We start from the raw sequence: 13,027 nt of genomic DNA on the forward strand, positions 1-13,027 counted from the left end.
CCATAAACAGTCCCTTCCAGGTCCTGGAGAGCCTTGTGGCTTGACTTCATCTCCCCTCTGACACAGCAGCACTGAATTAAGAATTTCTGCTGAAGGGAAACTGTCCACGGTAGGGGCCAGAGTATGTACTTATTGGACGGCCTTCCCGGATCCATCTTGGCAACACTCTTTGTTACCAGACTCAGGTTCGGCTGCTCGTTGCTCAAGAATCCAACACTGAGAGGCAAGTGCTGGGTAGAAGGAAAGACAGCTTGATTGAGGAAGCTGGCAATCCTGGGGAGAAAGTGGACTCATGTCCCAAAGAACCAGCTTCCCCCTCCCCAGGTTTTGCGCAGAGATTTTTTTTTAATACATTTATTTATTTATTTATATTTTTGGCTGTGTTGGGTCTTCATTGCTGCGTGCAGGCTTTAGTTGCGGCGAGCGGGGGCTACTCTGGGTTGCGGTGCGTGGGCTTCTCTGGGTTGCAGTGTGCGGGCTTCTCATTGTGGTGGATTCTCTTGTTGTGGATCATGGGCTCTAGGCAAGCGGGCTTCAGTAGTTGTGGCACGTGGGCTCAGCAGTCATGGCTCGCAGGCTCCAGAGCGCAGGTTCAGTAGTTGTGGTGCACGGGCTTAGTTGCTCCGCAGCATGTGGGATGTTCCCGGACCAGGGCTCGAACCCGTGTCCCCTGCATTGGCAGGCGGATTCGTCACCACTGTGCCACCAGGGAAGCCCTTGCTCAGAGATTTTATAGGGAAAAGAGGAAGGGGCTACGTGCTGGGAAGGGGTTGCGGGGTGTGTATCAGCTCGTGGACGCTCTTCTGATTGGCTGGTGGTGAGCTAACCGAGAGTATCATCAACCTTCTGGTTCCAGCCAGTCAGGGTCTCCATGCTGGTGGTCAGCATGCAGTTAACTTCTTCCACCTGCTGGGGTTTCAGTCTCTGCAAAACGGCTCAAAGGATGTGGCTCAGAATATGATCTCTAGCCCTTGAGGAGGAACTAAAGGTCCTTGACTCTGTCTAATGGCTAAACTATTATTATTTTGTCCTGCTTGACTATTTTCCTTTGTTTCTGCATATTCTCATTTCCCTGATTAAATTAAATTTATTCTTTGGAACTCAGAAAAGGCCTCAGAGGCTAAAGTTTTTCTACACACGAGAGGCAGGTGGAGGACGGGGGTGCCATCTGTTCCGGGAAGACCCCATGGGGTCCTCCTGCTCAGTTACATCCTGATCCCTGATCACAGAGAGCATGGAAGGCCACCGAGGCAGGGGACCCTAGCCTGGGGTATCTTCCATGATCCACCCTCTACTGGGTTGAATAGTGTTCCGAAAAAATTCATGTCCACCTGCGACCTCCAAATGGGACCTTATTTGGAAATAGGGTCTTTGCAGATGTAACCAGGTTAAGACAAGGTCATATTGCAGTAGGGTGGACCCTAAATCCAATGACTTGTATCCTTCTAAGAAGAGGAAATTTGGACAGAGAGACACATGGGGAGAACGCCGTGTGAGGACAGAGGCAGAGGTTGGAGGGATGCAGCTACAAGCCCAGGAACGCCAGGGATTTCCCACAACCTCCCGAAGCTAGATAGAGGCGTGGGACAGACTCTCCCCCAGAACCTCCAGAAGGAACCAGCCCTGCCAGCACTTTAATTTTAGGACTTCTCGCCTCCAGATTGTGTGAGAATATGTTTCTGTTGCTTTAAGACACTCAGTTTGTGGGGTCATTTGTTACAGCAGCTGCAGGTCACACACACACACACACACACACACACACACACCCCACCACCAACACCACCACCACCACTCCTAGCTACACCCACCCTAGCACCCCCCCTAGTTCTGCCCACACCCCCCTTGTTCAGGCGGCCCATTCAGCTCCTCTCTCTGACTTACCAACCATGGCAGAAGAAAGAAAAAGATTTTACTCTTTAAAAAGTGCATGTAGGACTTCCCTGGAGGTCCAGTGGTTAAGATTCTGTGCTCCCAATGCAGGGGGCATGGGTTTGATCCCTGGTTGGGGAACTAAGATCCCACATGCCGCGCAGTGTGGCCTAAAACAAATTTTTTTAAATACATTTTTTTTAAAGTGCATGTAACTATCCACAACAGCCAAGACATGGAAGCGACCTAAGTGTCCATCGACAGAGGAATGGATAAAGAAGATGTGGTACATATAGACAATGGACTATTACTCATCCGTAAAAAAGAATGAAATAATGTCATTTGCAGCAACATGGATGGACCTAGAGATTATCATACTAAGTGAAGTAAGTCAGACTGAGAAAGACAAAATACCATATGATATCAGTTATATGTGGAATCTATAATATGACACAAATGAACTTTATCTACAAAACAGAAACAGACTTACAGACATAGAGAACAGACTTGTGGTTGCCAAGGGGGAGGAGGGGTGGGGGAGGGAAGGATTGGGAGTTTGGGACCAGCAGATGCAAACTATTTTATATAAAATGGATGAAAAACAAGGTCCTACTGTATAGCATGGGGAACTGTATTCTATATCCTGTGATAAACCACAATGGAGAAGAATATGAAAAAGAATGTATATATATATGTATAACTGAATCACTTTGCTGTACAGCAGAAATTAACACAACATTGTGAATCAACTCTACCACAATAAAATAAATGTTTAAAATAATTTAATTTAATTTAAAAAAATTAAAAGCTCATTTAAGACCAGGTATTTCGCAGGTATGACTTCTCCCCCCACTTTCTAATCTGCGCAGGTCCCAACTGCATCTGCTATGTGTCACATCAGGGGAAGAGGCTCAGGAAAATGACTCTCTCCTTGAGTGGGTGGTTGAGGGAGAGGTGGGCAGGAGCCCTGGGCCCCTCTCTCTCTCCCACCCGCCCCACCCCACTCCCGGCCATCTGGACAGGGTGGGCCTTGACTCCACCGGACACTACCTACAGTCCTGTCACCCCGCATTGTAAAATCCTCCCATGGTCCCCTGCCAGCTCGGCCTTGAGCATCAGGACCAGTGGTTCCGAACCTCATGCCCACGCTTTTTTAATTGTGATAAAATACACATAACATAGAATTTCCCATCTCAACCATGTTACGCGCACAGTTCAATGGCATTAAGTAGATTCACATTGCTGCGAACCATCTCCACCATCCATCTCCAGAACTTTCCATCTTCCCAGACTAAAGCTCTGTCCCCATGAAACACTCGCTCCCCCTCCCCTCCCCCAGCCCCGGGCCCCACCACCCTACTGTCTGTCTCTGTGGATCTGATGACTCCAGGGACCTCATATGAGTGGAATCCTACAGGATTTGTCCTTTTATGTCTGACTTGTTTCTCTCAGTACCATGTCCTCTTGGTTCATCCATATGGCAGCCTGTGTCAGAATCCCAATGCCGGCTTTTTATAACAGGCAACCCATAAAGCCCTTTTCACTCTCCGGAAATGCAGTGTCTAGAACAATCTAGCACCTTGCCCCTGTCCCCACTAAATGTCCAGTAGAACCCACAATCACCGTAACAAGCAACCTGCCACCCTGCATTTCCCGGACACTCCCTAGGAATGGTCCCCCCCCCACCAGCGACCCTGAACACTGCTGCCCCAGATGACGCTGGCCCCTGGGGACCCCAGGGCTCTTTGTTCCTCATCCCCTCCCCAAGTCTCGAGCCCCTGACACCCCTATGAAGTTTCCTCCTTGCAGATTTCATCCCCGTAAGCAAATCACACGTGCAAAAGGCTGCCGAGGGCGGAACCGGCCCGCACTCAGCCTCTGCGTAGGCTCAGCCGGCAGCGCCCCACAGCTATACCACCATCCTCAGCTGTCACCCTCATTTCAAAGAGGTGGAGATTGAGGACCAGGGAAGAGGAGAGACTGGGACTGACGTTCACTGCATGCCTCCCAGGTGCCGCGTGCAGTGTGTCCTTGCTGCTCTCGGCATCCCTGAGAGAGGCATCATCCCATTTCACAGAAGGGAAGACCGAGGCTCAGAGAGGCAAGGAACTTTGTTCTGGATCACGTCACAAAGCTGTTTGGTGGCAAAGCCGGAACCAGGAGCTAGGACTCAATTCTAAGTCAATACACCCTCCCACCTCCGTGAGGAAGGACGGAGGGGCTCAGACACCCCTCGCCTCTCCCACAGTGGCCGCGGGGCCCCTGTGAGCCTCCGAAACCAGGCTGTGCGCCCTGACCCTGTGAGTCAGCACTCAGAGGGAGCGGCCGCCCTGGTGCCGCCCGGTCTCTGCCAGGCACTGCCGTGGCCGCGTGGGCAGGGTGGCGTGTTCCTTCCCTGGGCCAGGAGGTGATTAATGACCACGCGGGGAGGACGAGCAGGTAGGACCAGGTGCAGGCATCCCAGCCGAGGCTAGTTTCTCTGTCTGGCTGGTTTCTCTGCAGCTGTTTTCACCTCACTCCGGAAAATCAGCTTTCCTGCCTCGCCCCAGCCTCCTGCCACCCCCGCTCCAAAAACACCACCTTTGCCCTTGTCTTCCGCCTGGTTCTTCTACGGCTCCCAGCGCTGTGCCTGCTCCTGAGCCTGGCATTCAAGGCCTTGTGCCAACTCCAGCTTCATCCCGTTTCCTGACACAAGCCCTCTCCTCTGGCCAAATTCCTCCCGTCCCCAAAACGTGCCCCAGCTTTCCTGCCTCTGAGCCTTTGTCTGTGGTTCCCCCCATGTCCGCCCTCCTCACTCCATTTCTCCTCCTGGGCTGAGAGGGCAGGTTTGGAGTTAGAGGAACCAGATTATAACCCTGACTTTGCCTTCGTATCAAGCTGTGAGACATCGGGCAAGTTCCCGTACCTCTCTGAGCTTCAGTTTCTTCACGTGTAAAATGTCATTCAATTCAATGCATATTTATTGAAATCCTGCTGTGTCCACAACAGTCTGGGAATTCAGCAGCTCGGAAAGCTTATTTTTCACTGTCTATCCTTTTGTACCTTTTCAATGCTGTGTTATATGCAAGTGTTCATTAATTAAAATTTTTTTAATTTTTTAAAGATTTTTTTGATAATTTTTTATAGTTTTTTTTTTAATTGAAGTGTAGTTGATTTACAATGTGTGTTAGTTTCTGGTGTACCACAAGTGATTCCGTTATATATACATACACGTGTGTGTGTGCATATGAATATATGTATATTCTTTTTCAGGTTCTTTTCCCATATAGGTTATTACAAAATATTGAGTAGAGTTCCCTGTGCTATACAGTATATCTATTTTATATATTATTGTTTATCTATTTTATATAGTGTGTCTATGTGACTCCCAATAAAAATTTTATTAAAATAATAATCACTAATGAAACAAGACTTAGAAAAGGGAAAGATATCTCACTCCAAAGGCTGCCACGAGGATGAAGGGAGATTATACATGTAAAGTACCCGGTCTAGTGTCCAGCAAAGAAGAAGTGCTCACCAAATCACAGCTTCATCAAAATGCTGCCCTCTCAGCTCCTCTAATAAGCCTTCTTCAGTTAAACCTGTTCCCCACCTCCTCCAGGGTCTCATGACACCTTTGCTTGTCCTATTTCATCCATCCATCCACCCATCCAGCCCCAGTACAGCTATCCACTCATCAGTTATTTATTGCATACCTACAATGTGCCAGGGCCTCTGCCAGGAGGGTAGGAGATAATGACAATACAGTTCCATTCCTTCCCCTCATGGGGACATCTGTCAGGTAGGGGAGAGACACCATCAGAAAGTATTTACTATACAGCATTCGAGCTTTGCTAGATTATGTACAGACTAAATGTGCGCCACAGAGCACACAGTGATGGCACATGACTTGCAGAAAAGCAGCATCTAAGTCGAGACCTGAAGGTGGCACAGGCAGGTAAAGACGGGAAGCATGTTGCCTGTGAAGGGTGGGAGGTAAGGTCAGTGCGGAGAACATGATGGAGCGTTGAGCTTGAAGTTGAGAGTAGCGCAGGCCTGGAGAGGTGACAAAGGACCTCGTAGTGACATGAGGAGTTTGAACTTTGTCCCAAGAGCAGGCTTGGAGGGTGTCAAGCAAGGAAGGGCATGATAAGGGTCTGGGTCTGGAGCCCTGAGTCTGGCTGCACTGTAGACAGTGGGCTGGAGGGATGGGAGGCAGGGGTGAGCAGAAGTGGTGCCGGGGAGCCCACTGGAAAGCTAAAGCAGAGATGCCTGGGGCAGGAGAAGGTGATGGGGGCTGGAGCAGGGCACGGGCAGCAGGGTCGAGAGAACAGGATGAGATCAGAAGACTGCCTCCAACTCTTTATTCTTGAAGATCTTCATCCTGCAGGAAAGTTGGAAGAACAGTTGGCGACCACAGTCTGCACTTGGATTCAACAGTCGTTACCATGTTCCTCTTTTGCCTTCGCTCAGTAGATAGATAGCGAGACAGGTAGATTTCCTTTTTCTGAACCACTTGAAATTGCAGTCATGACAATGCTTTGTCCCTGGGCCCTTCAGCTGCATCTCCTGGCGTAAGGTCATTTTCCTCCTTAACCACAAGACCAGTATCACGCTGGAAGTTCAACAGGATGACATCTGGTGTCCAGTCCGAGTTCAGATTTCCCCAGTTATTCCAGGAATGTCTTTCAGAGTTGGGTTTTGTTTGTTTTGAAATCCAGGGACCCGTCAAGTTTCCAGGATTGCATTTGGTTGCAATCTTTGGCTTTTAAGGAAGATTCAGGAGGTGGAACGTGCAGGGCTTGGTGAGTCATTGTATGTCGGGGTAGAGGGCAGGGAGGAGTCCGGGGGACGGCTGGGCTCTGGCTTGGGCAGCCTGGATGCGGTTCCCCAGACGAGGAGTTCCGGAATAGGAACAGATGTCGAGAGAGGAGCGTCTGGTAGGCAGGTGGAAATGCAGGGGTGACATTCAGGGTCATGGTGGGAGACAGATTGGAGGCTGCATGGGAGTCCTGGAGCTGCCATAACAAGTGACCACAAACTGGATGCTTTGAAACAACAGAAATTTATTCTCTCGTGGTTCAGGAGCCCAGAAATCTGAAATCAGGATATCAGCATGGCCGGGCTCCCTCCATAGACTAAGGGAAGAATCCTTCCTTGCGTCTTCCAGCCTCTGGTGGTTTCCGGCGATCCTTGGTGTACCTTGCGTTACAGCTGCATCCCTCCGACCTCTGCCCCCTTCTGGTACTTGACCTTCTCCCCCGTCTGTCTTCACACGGTCCTCTTGTAAGGATGCCAGTCACTGGATTTAGGGTCCAGCCTATTCTAGTGTGACCCCATCTTAACTGAACTAACTGCATCTGCAAAGACCCTATTTCCAAATAAGCTCACATGCTGAAGTTCCAGGTACACATGGATTTTAGGGGGGACACGATTCAACCCACTACAGGGACCATAACTGTCTAGCTGGTCATTGAAACCTCAGGAAAGGATGTGATTCCCCGGGGAGTACAGATGGAGAGGAGGGCTCGGGATGGAGCCTTATGGAATCCCAGTGTTTAAGGGGGTCGCCATAGGGTGAGGAGACCTAAAAAGGAGCCAGGGGGTTTGGCCACAGCTGGGAAGGGGAGGAGGGTGTGGGGTGAACAGGGCAGAGTGCCGTGGGTACCAAGTAAGAGAAGCACTGAGCCAGGGGCTCTGGATTCCGGGAAGAGAGCAGTTTCCGGGGAACGGTTGGGGAAAACCCAGACCGCACGGGATTTTGGCTTTAACTTTCGCACACTGGCCTTGGAGCGTTGAGGCCAGGGGAGTAGCAAGTGGCTCTTTTTATGTATTGCTTCTCTGATGCTGTCAGTGCTTCCTGTAGGACCGGAAGCCCCTCCAGCTTAGGGACCCCCACCTGCTCTTGTTCACCGTGACACTCACAGCCCCCAGGACAGTGCCAGCATGTAACAGGCATTCAGGGAGTGCCTGTTAAGTGAGCCAGTGACTGGGGCCAGCCTCCTGGCTACCGCTGGGCCTTCGATCTGTCCGAGGTCCCCAGTGTCGGAGAAGGGGCACCCCTGATGCTGTTCACCCCAATACTCACCACCTTCACGCTCCACCCCCAGGACGAGGCAACACGTGGAGCCACTGAGAGGGAAACACATCCCTTCCCCTACCCCCGACTCCCTGAGAGTGTGGAAGGAATGAGGGAGACTACATCGTAATAATAATAATCACAGCGGACCTGCACACACGGGCTGGGAATCCAGACCTCCGTGCGGCTGCCACGGTCCTTGTGTCTGCCCAGCAAGTGTCCCCCAGGCCCGGTGCATTGGCCCTGCTGGTCAGCCTGCCCTTCCTTCTCCACCGTCGGCCGCAGATGGCCTTAGGTCAGCCCAAAGCCCAGAGAAGCCACTCCTGGCTCCGCCTGGCTCGCCACGCCGCACCAGTGAGGTTCGCTGCTCTGGCTGGGTTTGGCTTCTTCCGTTCTTATTAGGAGACCTCATCGTCTTTCTCACAAGAGTCTGCAGCTTGTCAGCCCCAGGCAGGTTGCCGCTTGGCCAGTGGGTGGGAGCCTGCAGCTCTGCTCCCACACCCCTCTGGAGCCCCAGCTGGCACAACGGCAGGGGGAGGAGCCTGCAGGCGTGGGAAAGGGTCAGAGCCACCCCCCCACCCCGCCCCCACTCCTCCTGACAGCAGCTGGGGGCTCGCCTCACTGTGCCAGGGGGCCCCAGGAAAGGGGATGGGAGGGAGGAAGCCCCTTCCCCCTCTTTTTTTTTTCCATATATAAGTGCATCTTTTGGGGCTGTCATCTGGGAATTCAATTTTATTTATTTATTTATCTATTTTTAATTTTTTTGGCCGCGCTGTGTGGAAGGCGGGATCTTAGTTCCCCAACTGGGGATGGAACCCATGCCCCCTGAATTGGGAGCACGGACTCTTAACCACCGGACTACCAGGGAAGTCCCCCACCTCTCCCTTTTGCGGAATTTCCCTTCCCTCAGGCAGAGCAAATCTGAGTACCCCCCCATCTTTGGGAAGAGGGGGTGAAGTGTCTAGTAGACGCCCCAGCCTCAGCGAAGACCCTCCTCCCAGCCTGGGCACTGCTGGTCCCTCTGCATGGACCTTCTTCCCCCACTCTCCTCACATGACTAACTCTTACTTGTCCTTTCTGTCCTGCCTTTGATGTTGCTTCTTCCAGGAAGACCGCCCTGCTTTTCCTGGGCCAGAGGTGGTGACTTCCCCCAGGCTCCCAGACCCCACCAACTCCTTTCCCCTGCACTCTGTCTACACCCACGGGGAATTTAGGTTCCTTGAGGGCCGAGGCCATGTGCTCTTGCTCTCCCTGTGTCCTCGGCACCTGGGCCCACAGAACCTCATAGGCTTGCGGTAGCTGGGACGGGAGTTGGCCTGGTTACCTCTCTCTCCCTCCTCTCCCAGGACCAAGCTCATCGCCTCACTGCCTGAGGCTCCCGGCTTCCCCCTTCCCCACTGGGACCACGGCCAGGAGCTGCACGAAGAGCTGTGTGAGAGACTGGGCAGGAGAGGCAAGCGGGGTGAGAGGGGCTCCCTGGCGGGGTGACCTCCTGGAAGAGGTGACTCTATGGCGTGACAACTCAGAGACGGGGAGACGTCAGCTGTGTGAGAGGTCAGGTCAGAGAGTTCTGGGAAAAGAGGAGCAGCCAGTGCAAATGCCCTGGGGCAGGAACCAGCCTGGCAGGTTTGAGAGCCACTTAAGGCAGCCAGTGTGACTGCTGCTGGGTGAGTTGTGGATTTCATCCCAAGTGTGTCAGAAACCAGGGAGGAACACGGTCTGACTCAGCCTGGGCTGCTGCGGGTGGGCTTTCCTGAGCCAGGGTGGCCTGTTGGGTTGAGGCTGAGGGACAGGGCTCGAGGGGGATTCACGGCGGTCCCCACCCCTGCCCCCATCCTGCAGACGCTGGCCAGTACTTGGAGGTATTCCCAGAAGGCACTGCAAGGAGGAATGCATCCATGTGGGGAGCAGGAGCACAGCTCAGCTTCCGGTTCCCGGAGGAAATATTAACCTCACACAGTGAGAAATAGGTCAGGGGCGAGAGAACCTGTTTTTCTGCCACCCACAGGGATGGAGACTGGGGCGCAAAGAGCACTGAGCGGGACCTCAGTTCTCCCACCAGGGATGGAACCCGCGCCCCCCTGCAGTGCAAGCACAGAGTCTTAACCACTGGACCGCCAGGGAAGTCCCCAGCACGCAAGCCTTTAAACAAGGACAGCACGTCTTTTGTCTTAAACCCCATCTGGGTTTAAGATATTTACACAAAGGTCTAACTTAAATGTAAACAGGTGTTAAATTATTTGACAGAAAGGACCCGTCTTTTCCTCTCTCATTGGAAAGACCCTGCACTGCCGTGGGGACCAGCCGTGTGACTGGAGCTGGGGTCCCAACCCGGCCCCTGGGGGCTCCAATAAGGTGTGCCCACCTGAGCCAAGCACTCCGGTCTCCCCACCACCACTCACCCCCACGTGAGCATCCCAAACCACAGGCTGGAATGTGCAGAAAATGAACTCAGCACCTGACTCCGAATCCTGCGCCCTCTGAAAAAACGTCTATTATGAAATAGTTCATTTATACAAAAGAACAGAGGTGAAAATAATAACGAGGTAACAGGGACGCCCACGTACCACCGACCACTTAAGAAATAAAACAAGCCAGGACCAATCATGCCTCCTAGTGCACCTCACGCCCGGCTCCCCTGCACTCCACCCCACAGGTAACCATGACCCCGGATTTCACTTTTATCTTCCCCTCTTCCTGGGCTCCTCCTGCCTTATGCCAGCTGCTCTGTGGTCTTAGTGCGCACATAGGATGTTAGTAGGGAATGTTTAATGTATTCGTTTCCTGTAGTAAACTGGACTGCTTATGACAACAGAAATGTATTCTCTCCTATTCTGGGGGCCCTAGACTTCTTTTTTTTTTAATTTATTTTTTTATTTTTGGCTGCGTTGGGTCTTTGCTGCTGCACGCGGGCTTTCTCTAGTTGTGGCGAGCAGGGGCCACTCTTCGTTGCAGTGCGCGGGCTTCCCCTTGCGGTGGCTTCTCTTTTTGCAGAGCACGGGCTCTAGGCACATGGGCTTCAGTAGTTGTGGCTCGCGGGCTCTAGAGCGCAGGCTCAGTAGTTGTGGTATGCGGGCTCAGTAGTTGTGGCGCATGGGCTCTAGAGCGCAGGCTCAGTAGTTGTGGCGCACGGGCTTAGTTGCTCCGCGGCATGTGGGATCTTCCCAGACCAGGGCTCGAACCCGTGTCCCCTGCATTGGCAGGCGGATTCTTAACCACTGCGCCACCAGCGAAGTCCCGGCCCTAGATTTTTTGATTAAGCACCTCCAACACCAGAAATCCAAAACGAAGACCAGAAATGAGTCCAGAAATCCGAAATGAAGGTGTGGGCAGGGTTGGTTCCTTCTCGAGGCTCAGAGGGAGAATCCGTCCCATGCCGCTCCTCTAGCTCCCTGTGGTGGCCAAACCCCTTGGTGCTCCTGGGCCTACAGCCGCATCCCTCCAATCTCTGCCCCCATCTTCACACGCCTTCTCCCCTGTGTGTCTGCGTCCTCTCCTCTTTCTCTAAGGACACAGTCATTCTATGTGGGGCCCACCCTAAATCCAGGATGGTCTCATCTTGACATCCTTAACTTGATTACATCTGCAAAGACCCTTATTCTAAGTAAGATTGCATTCACAGGGACCAGGAGTAGGACGCGGACATATCTACCCACCCACCATTACATAGAGGAAGGTGCTCAAAATTTACTTAGCGATGTGTTGATCCAAAAGTCTAGGGCACCCCGTAGAGTGGGGCTGTTTCTGGCATGGCCTCTCCTTCGGGGCGGGACCACATCTTACGCCTTGAGGTCCCCCAGCTGCTCAATGGGATGGAGGAGATGGGGTCTGGTCGGGGCTGCTGGAAGCTCACTCAGGAGCCCTCTCAGGCCTCTTAAGATGGGCCAAGCACAGAGGGGCAGCTGGGTCTTCCTGCCCGCACCTGGCGGCCACAGCACCGCCATCTCGCCCACCACCGTCCCCCATCAGACTAGGTTAGAGCACCGCTGCCGCTGCCGTCAGCCCTCCTGGCTCCCATCCGTTCCAGTGGGGCGTGTCTCACCATGTGATTGAAGAAATGCTGGGGTAATTACTTCTTTAAGGCTTATCTCCTCCCCAGGATCCTGCCTGTCCGGTTCCTTCCTTCCCTGCAGGCCCTCGAGAGATCACCGTGTCCTGAATGAGTGAGGTCAGGGTGTGAGTGATCCAGAACCTTCCCGCCCTGGTCCGAGGGAGCCAGCAGGGTGGGCTGCGTCACAGTGAGTCACCCGACCCATCCAGGAGGAAGGAACTGCTCCACGTGGGCTCCCTGGGACCCTTCCGGGGACAGCAGTTGTTCCACAGGTGACGACTGCTCACCTGCTCGGTGCTGGAGATCAAGGCAGAGAGACAGGCAGAGAGAGGGACGGAGTTCTGCCAGGCCCCGCCTCCCGACCGAGAGCAGACCCTGCCCTGGGCCCTCCCCCATGCCTCCTCCATCCTCCCTGTGCAAAGCCTCTGCCTACAACTTCCACGCTGGGAAGCCCGGTAAAGAGATCCCACGTGTTCCCATCCTGCCTGGTGTGAAAGCCCAGACCAGCCAGCGCTGTGAATTACCGCGGACGGACAGGCCCTGGGATGGGCAGTTCCCAGAACTCTGGCTGTGAGCCTGCCCGGCTTTTCTTTGGCGATCAGCTCTTAGAAATCCCTTGGGGCAGCACCTCCCAGCACAGCGTGGGTGGTGGATTTGTGTTCCAGTTGTCCGGCTTCTTCCGGGAGTTGGCAAACTCCTTTTCACAGCCCTGCTTCTCACACCCTGCCTGGAGCCTTCATGGGTGTTCACACACTCTGCTGCTGCCTGGGTCAAGGAAGGCATTACTCAGATCTAAGTATTTTGATCCAAATTAAAAAAAAAAAAAAATCCCCACACCCACTGCCCAAGAAATGGGCCTCGTTTCCCTTTCTTCATCCTGAACCGCAGCCAGCAGGTTCTGAGAACGCTGGGCCGGAGGGGACGGTGACACTGCTCCCCGTCAGTCCCTGCCAAGCTGTGAGCCACCCCTGCCATCAGCATCTTGTCATCCGGGCCAGGAGAAGGTACGGCCAGAGGGCTGCCTGGGCAGCGGGGAGCAGAGGAGTTGA

The 13,027-nt window shown here is 53.2% G+C and overlaps 1 protein-coding gene across 4 annotated transcripts in view; it reads left to right on the forward strand.

Moving 5' to 3' along the window:
* FADD (Fas associated via death domain) overlaps positions 1–8,428 on the forward strand; it is a 23,222-nt gene extending 14,794 nt beyond the window's left edge. Inside the window, exon 5 of one of the 4 annotated variants that reach the window (XM_082409681.1) lies at positions 180–1,437. In XM_082409681.1, the coding sequence (XP_082265807.1) occupies positions 180–599 (420 nt within the window). In that variant the 3' untranslated portion in view covers positions 600–1,437. The other 3 variants (XM_082409683.1, XM_082409684.1, XM_082409686.1) reach the window with 3 other exon arrangements.
* The last annotated feature ends 4,599 nt before the right edge of the window (positions 8,429–13,027 follow it).

Source organism: Balaenoptera physalus (assembly GCF_965194825.1).
Source record: "Balaenoptera physalus genome assembly, chromosome: 10".
Classification (NCBI taxonomy): Eukaryota; Metazoa; Chordata; class Mammalia; order Artiodactyla; family Balaenopteridae; genus Balaenoptera; species Balaenoptera physalus.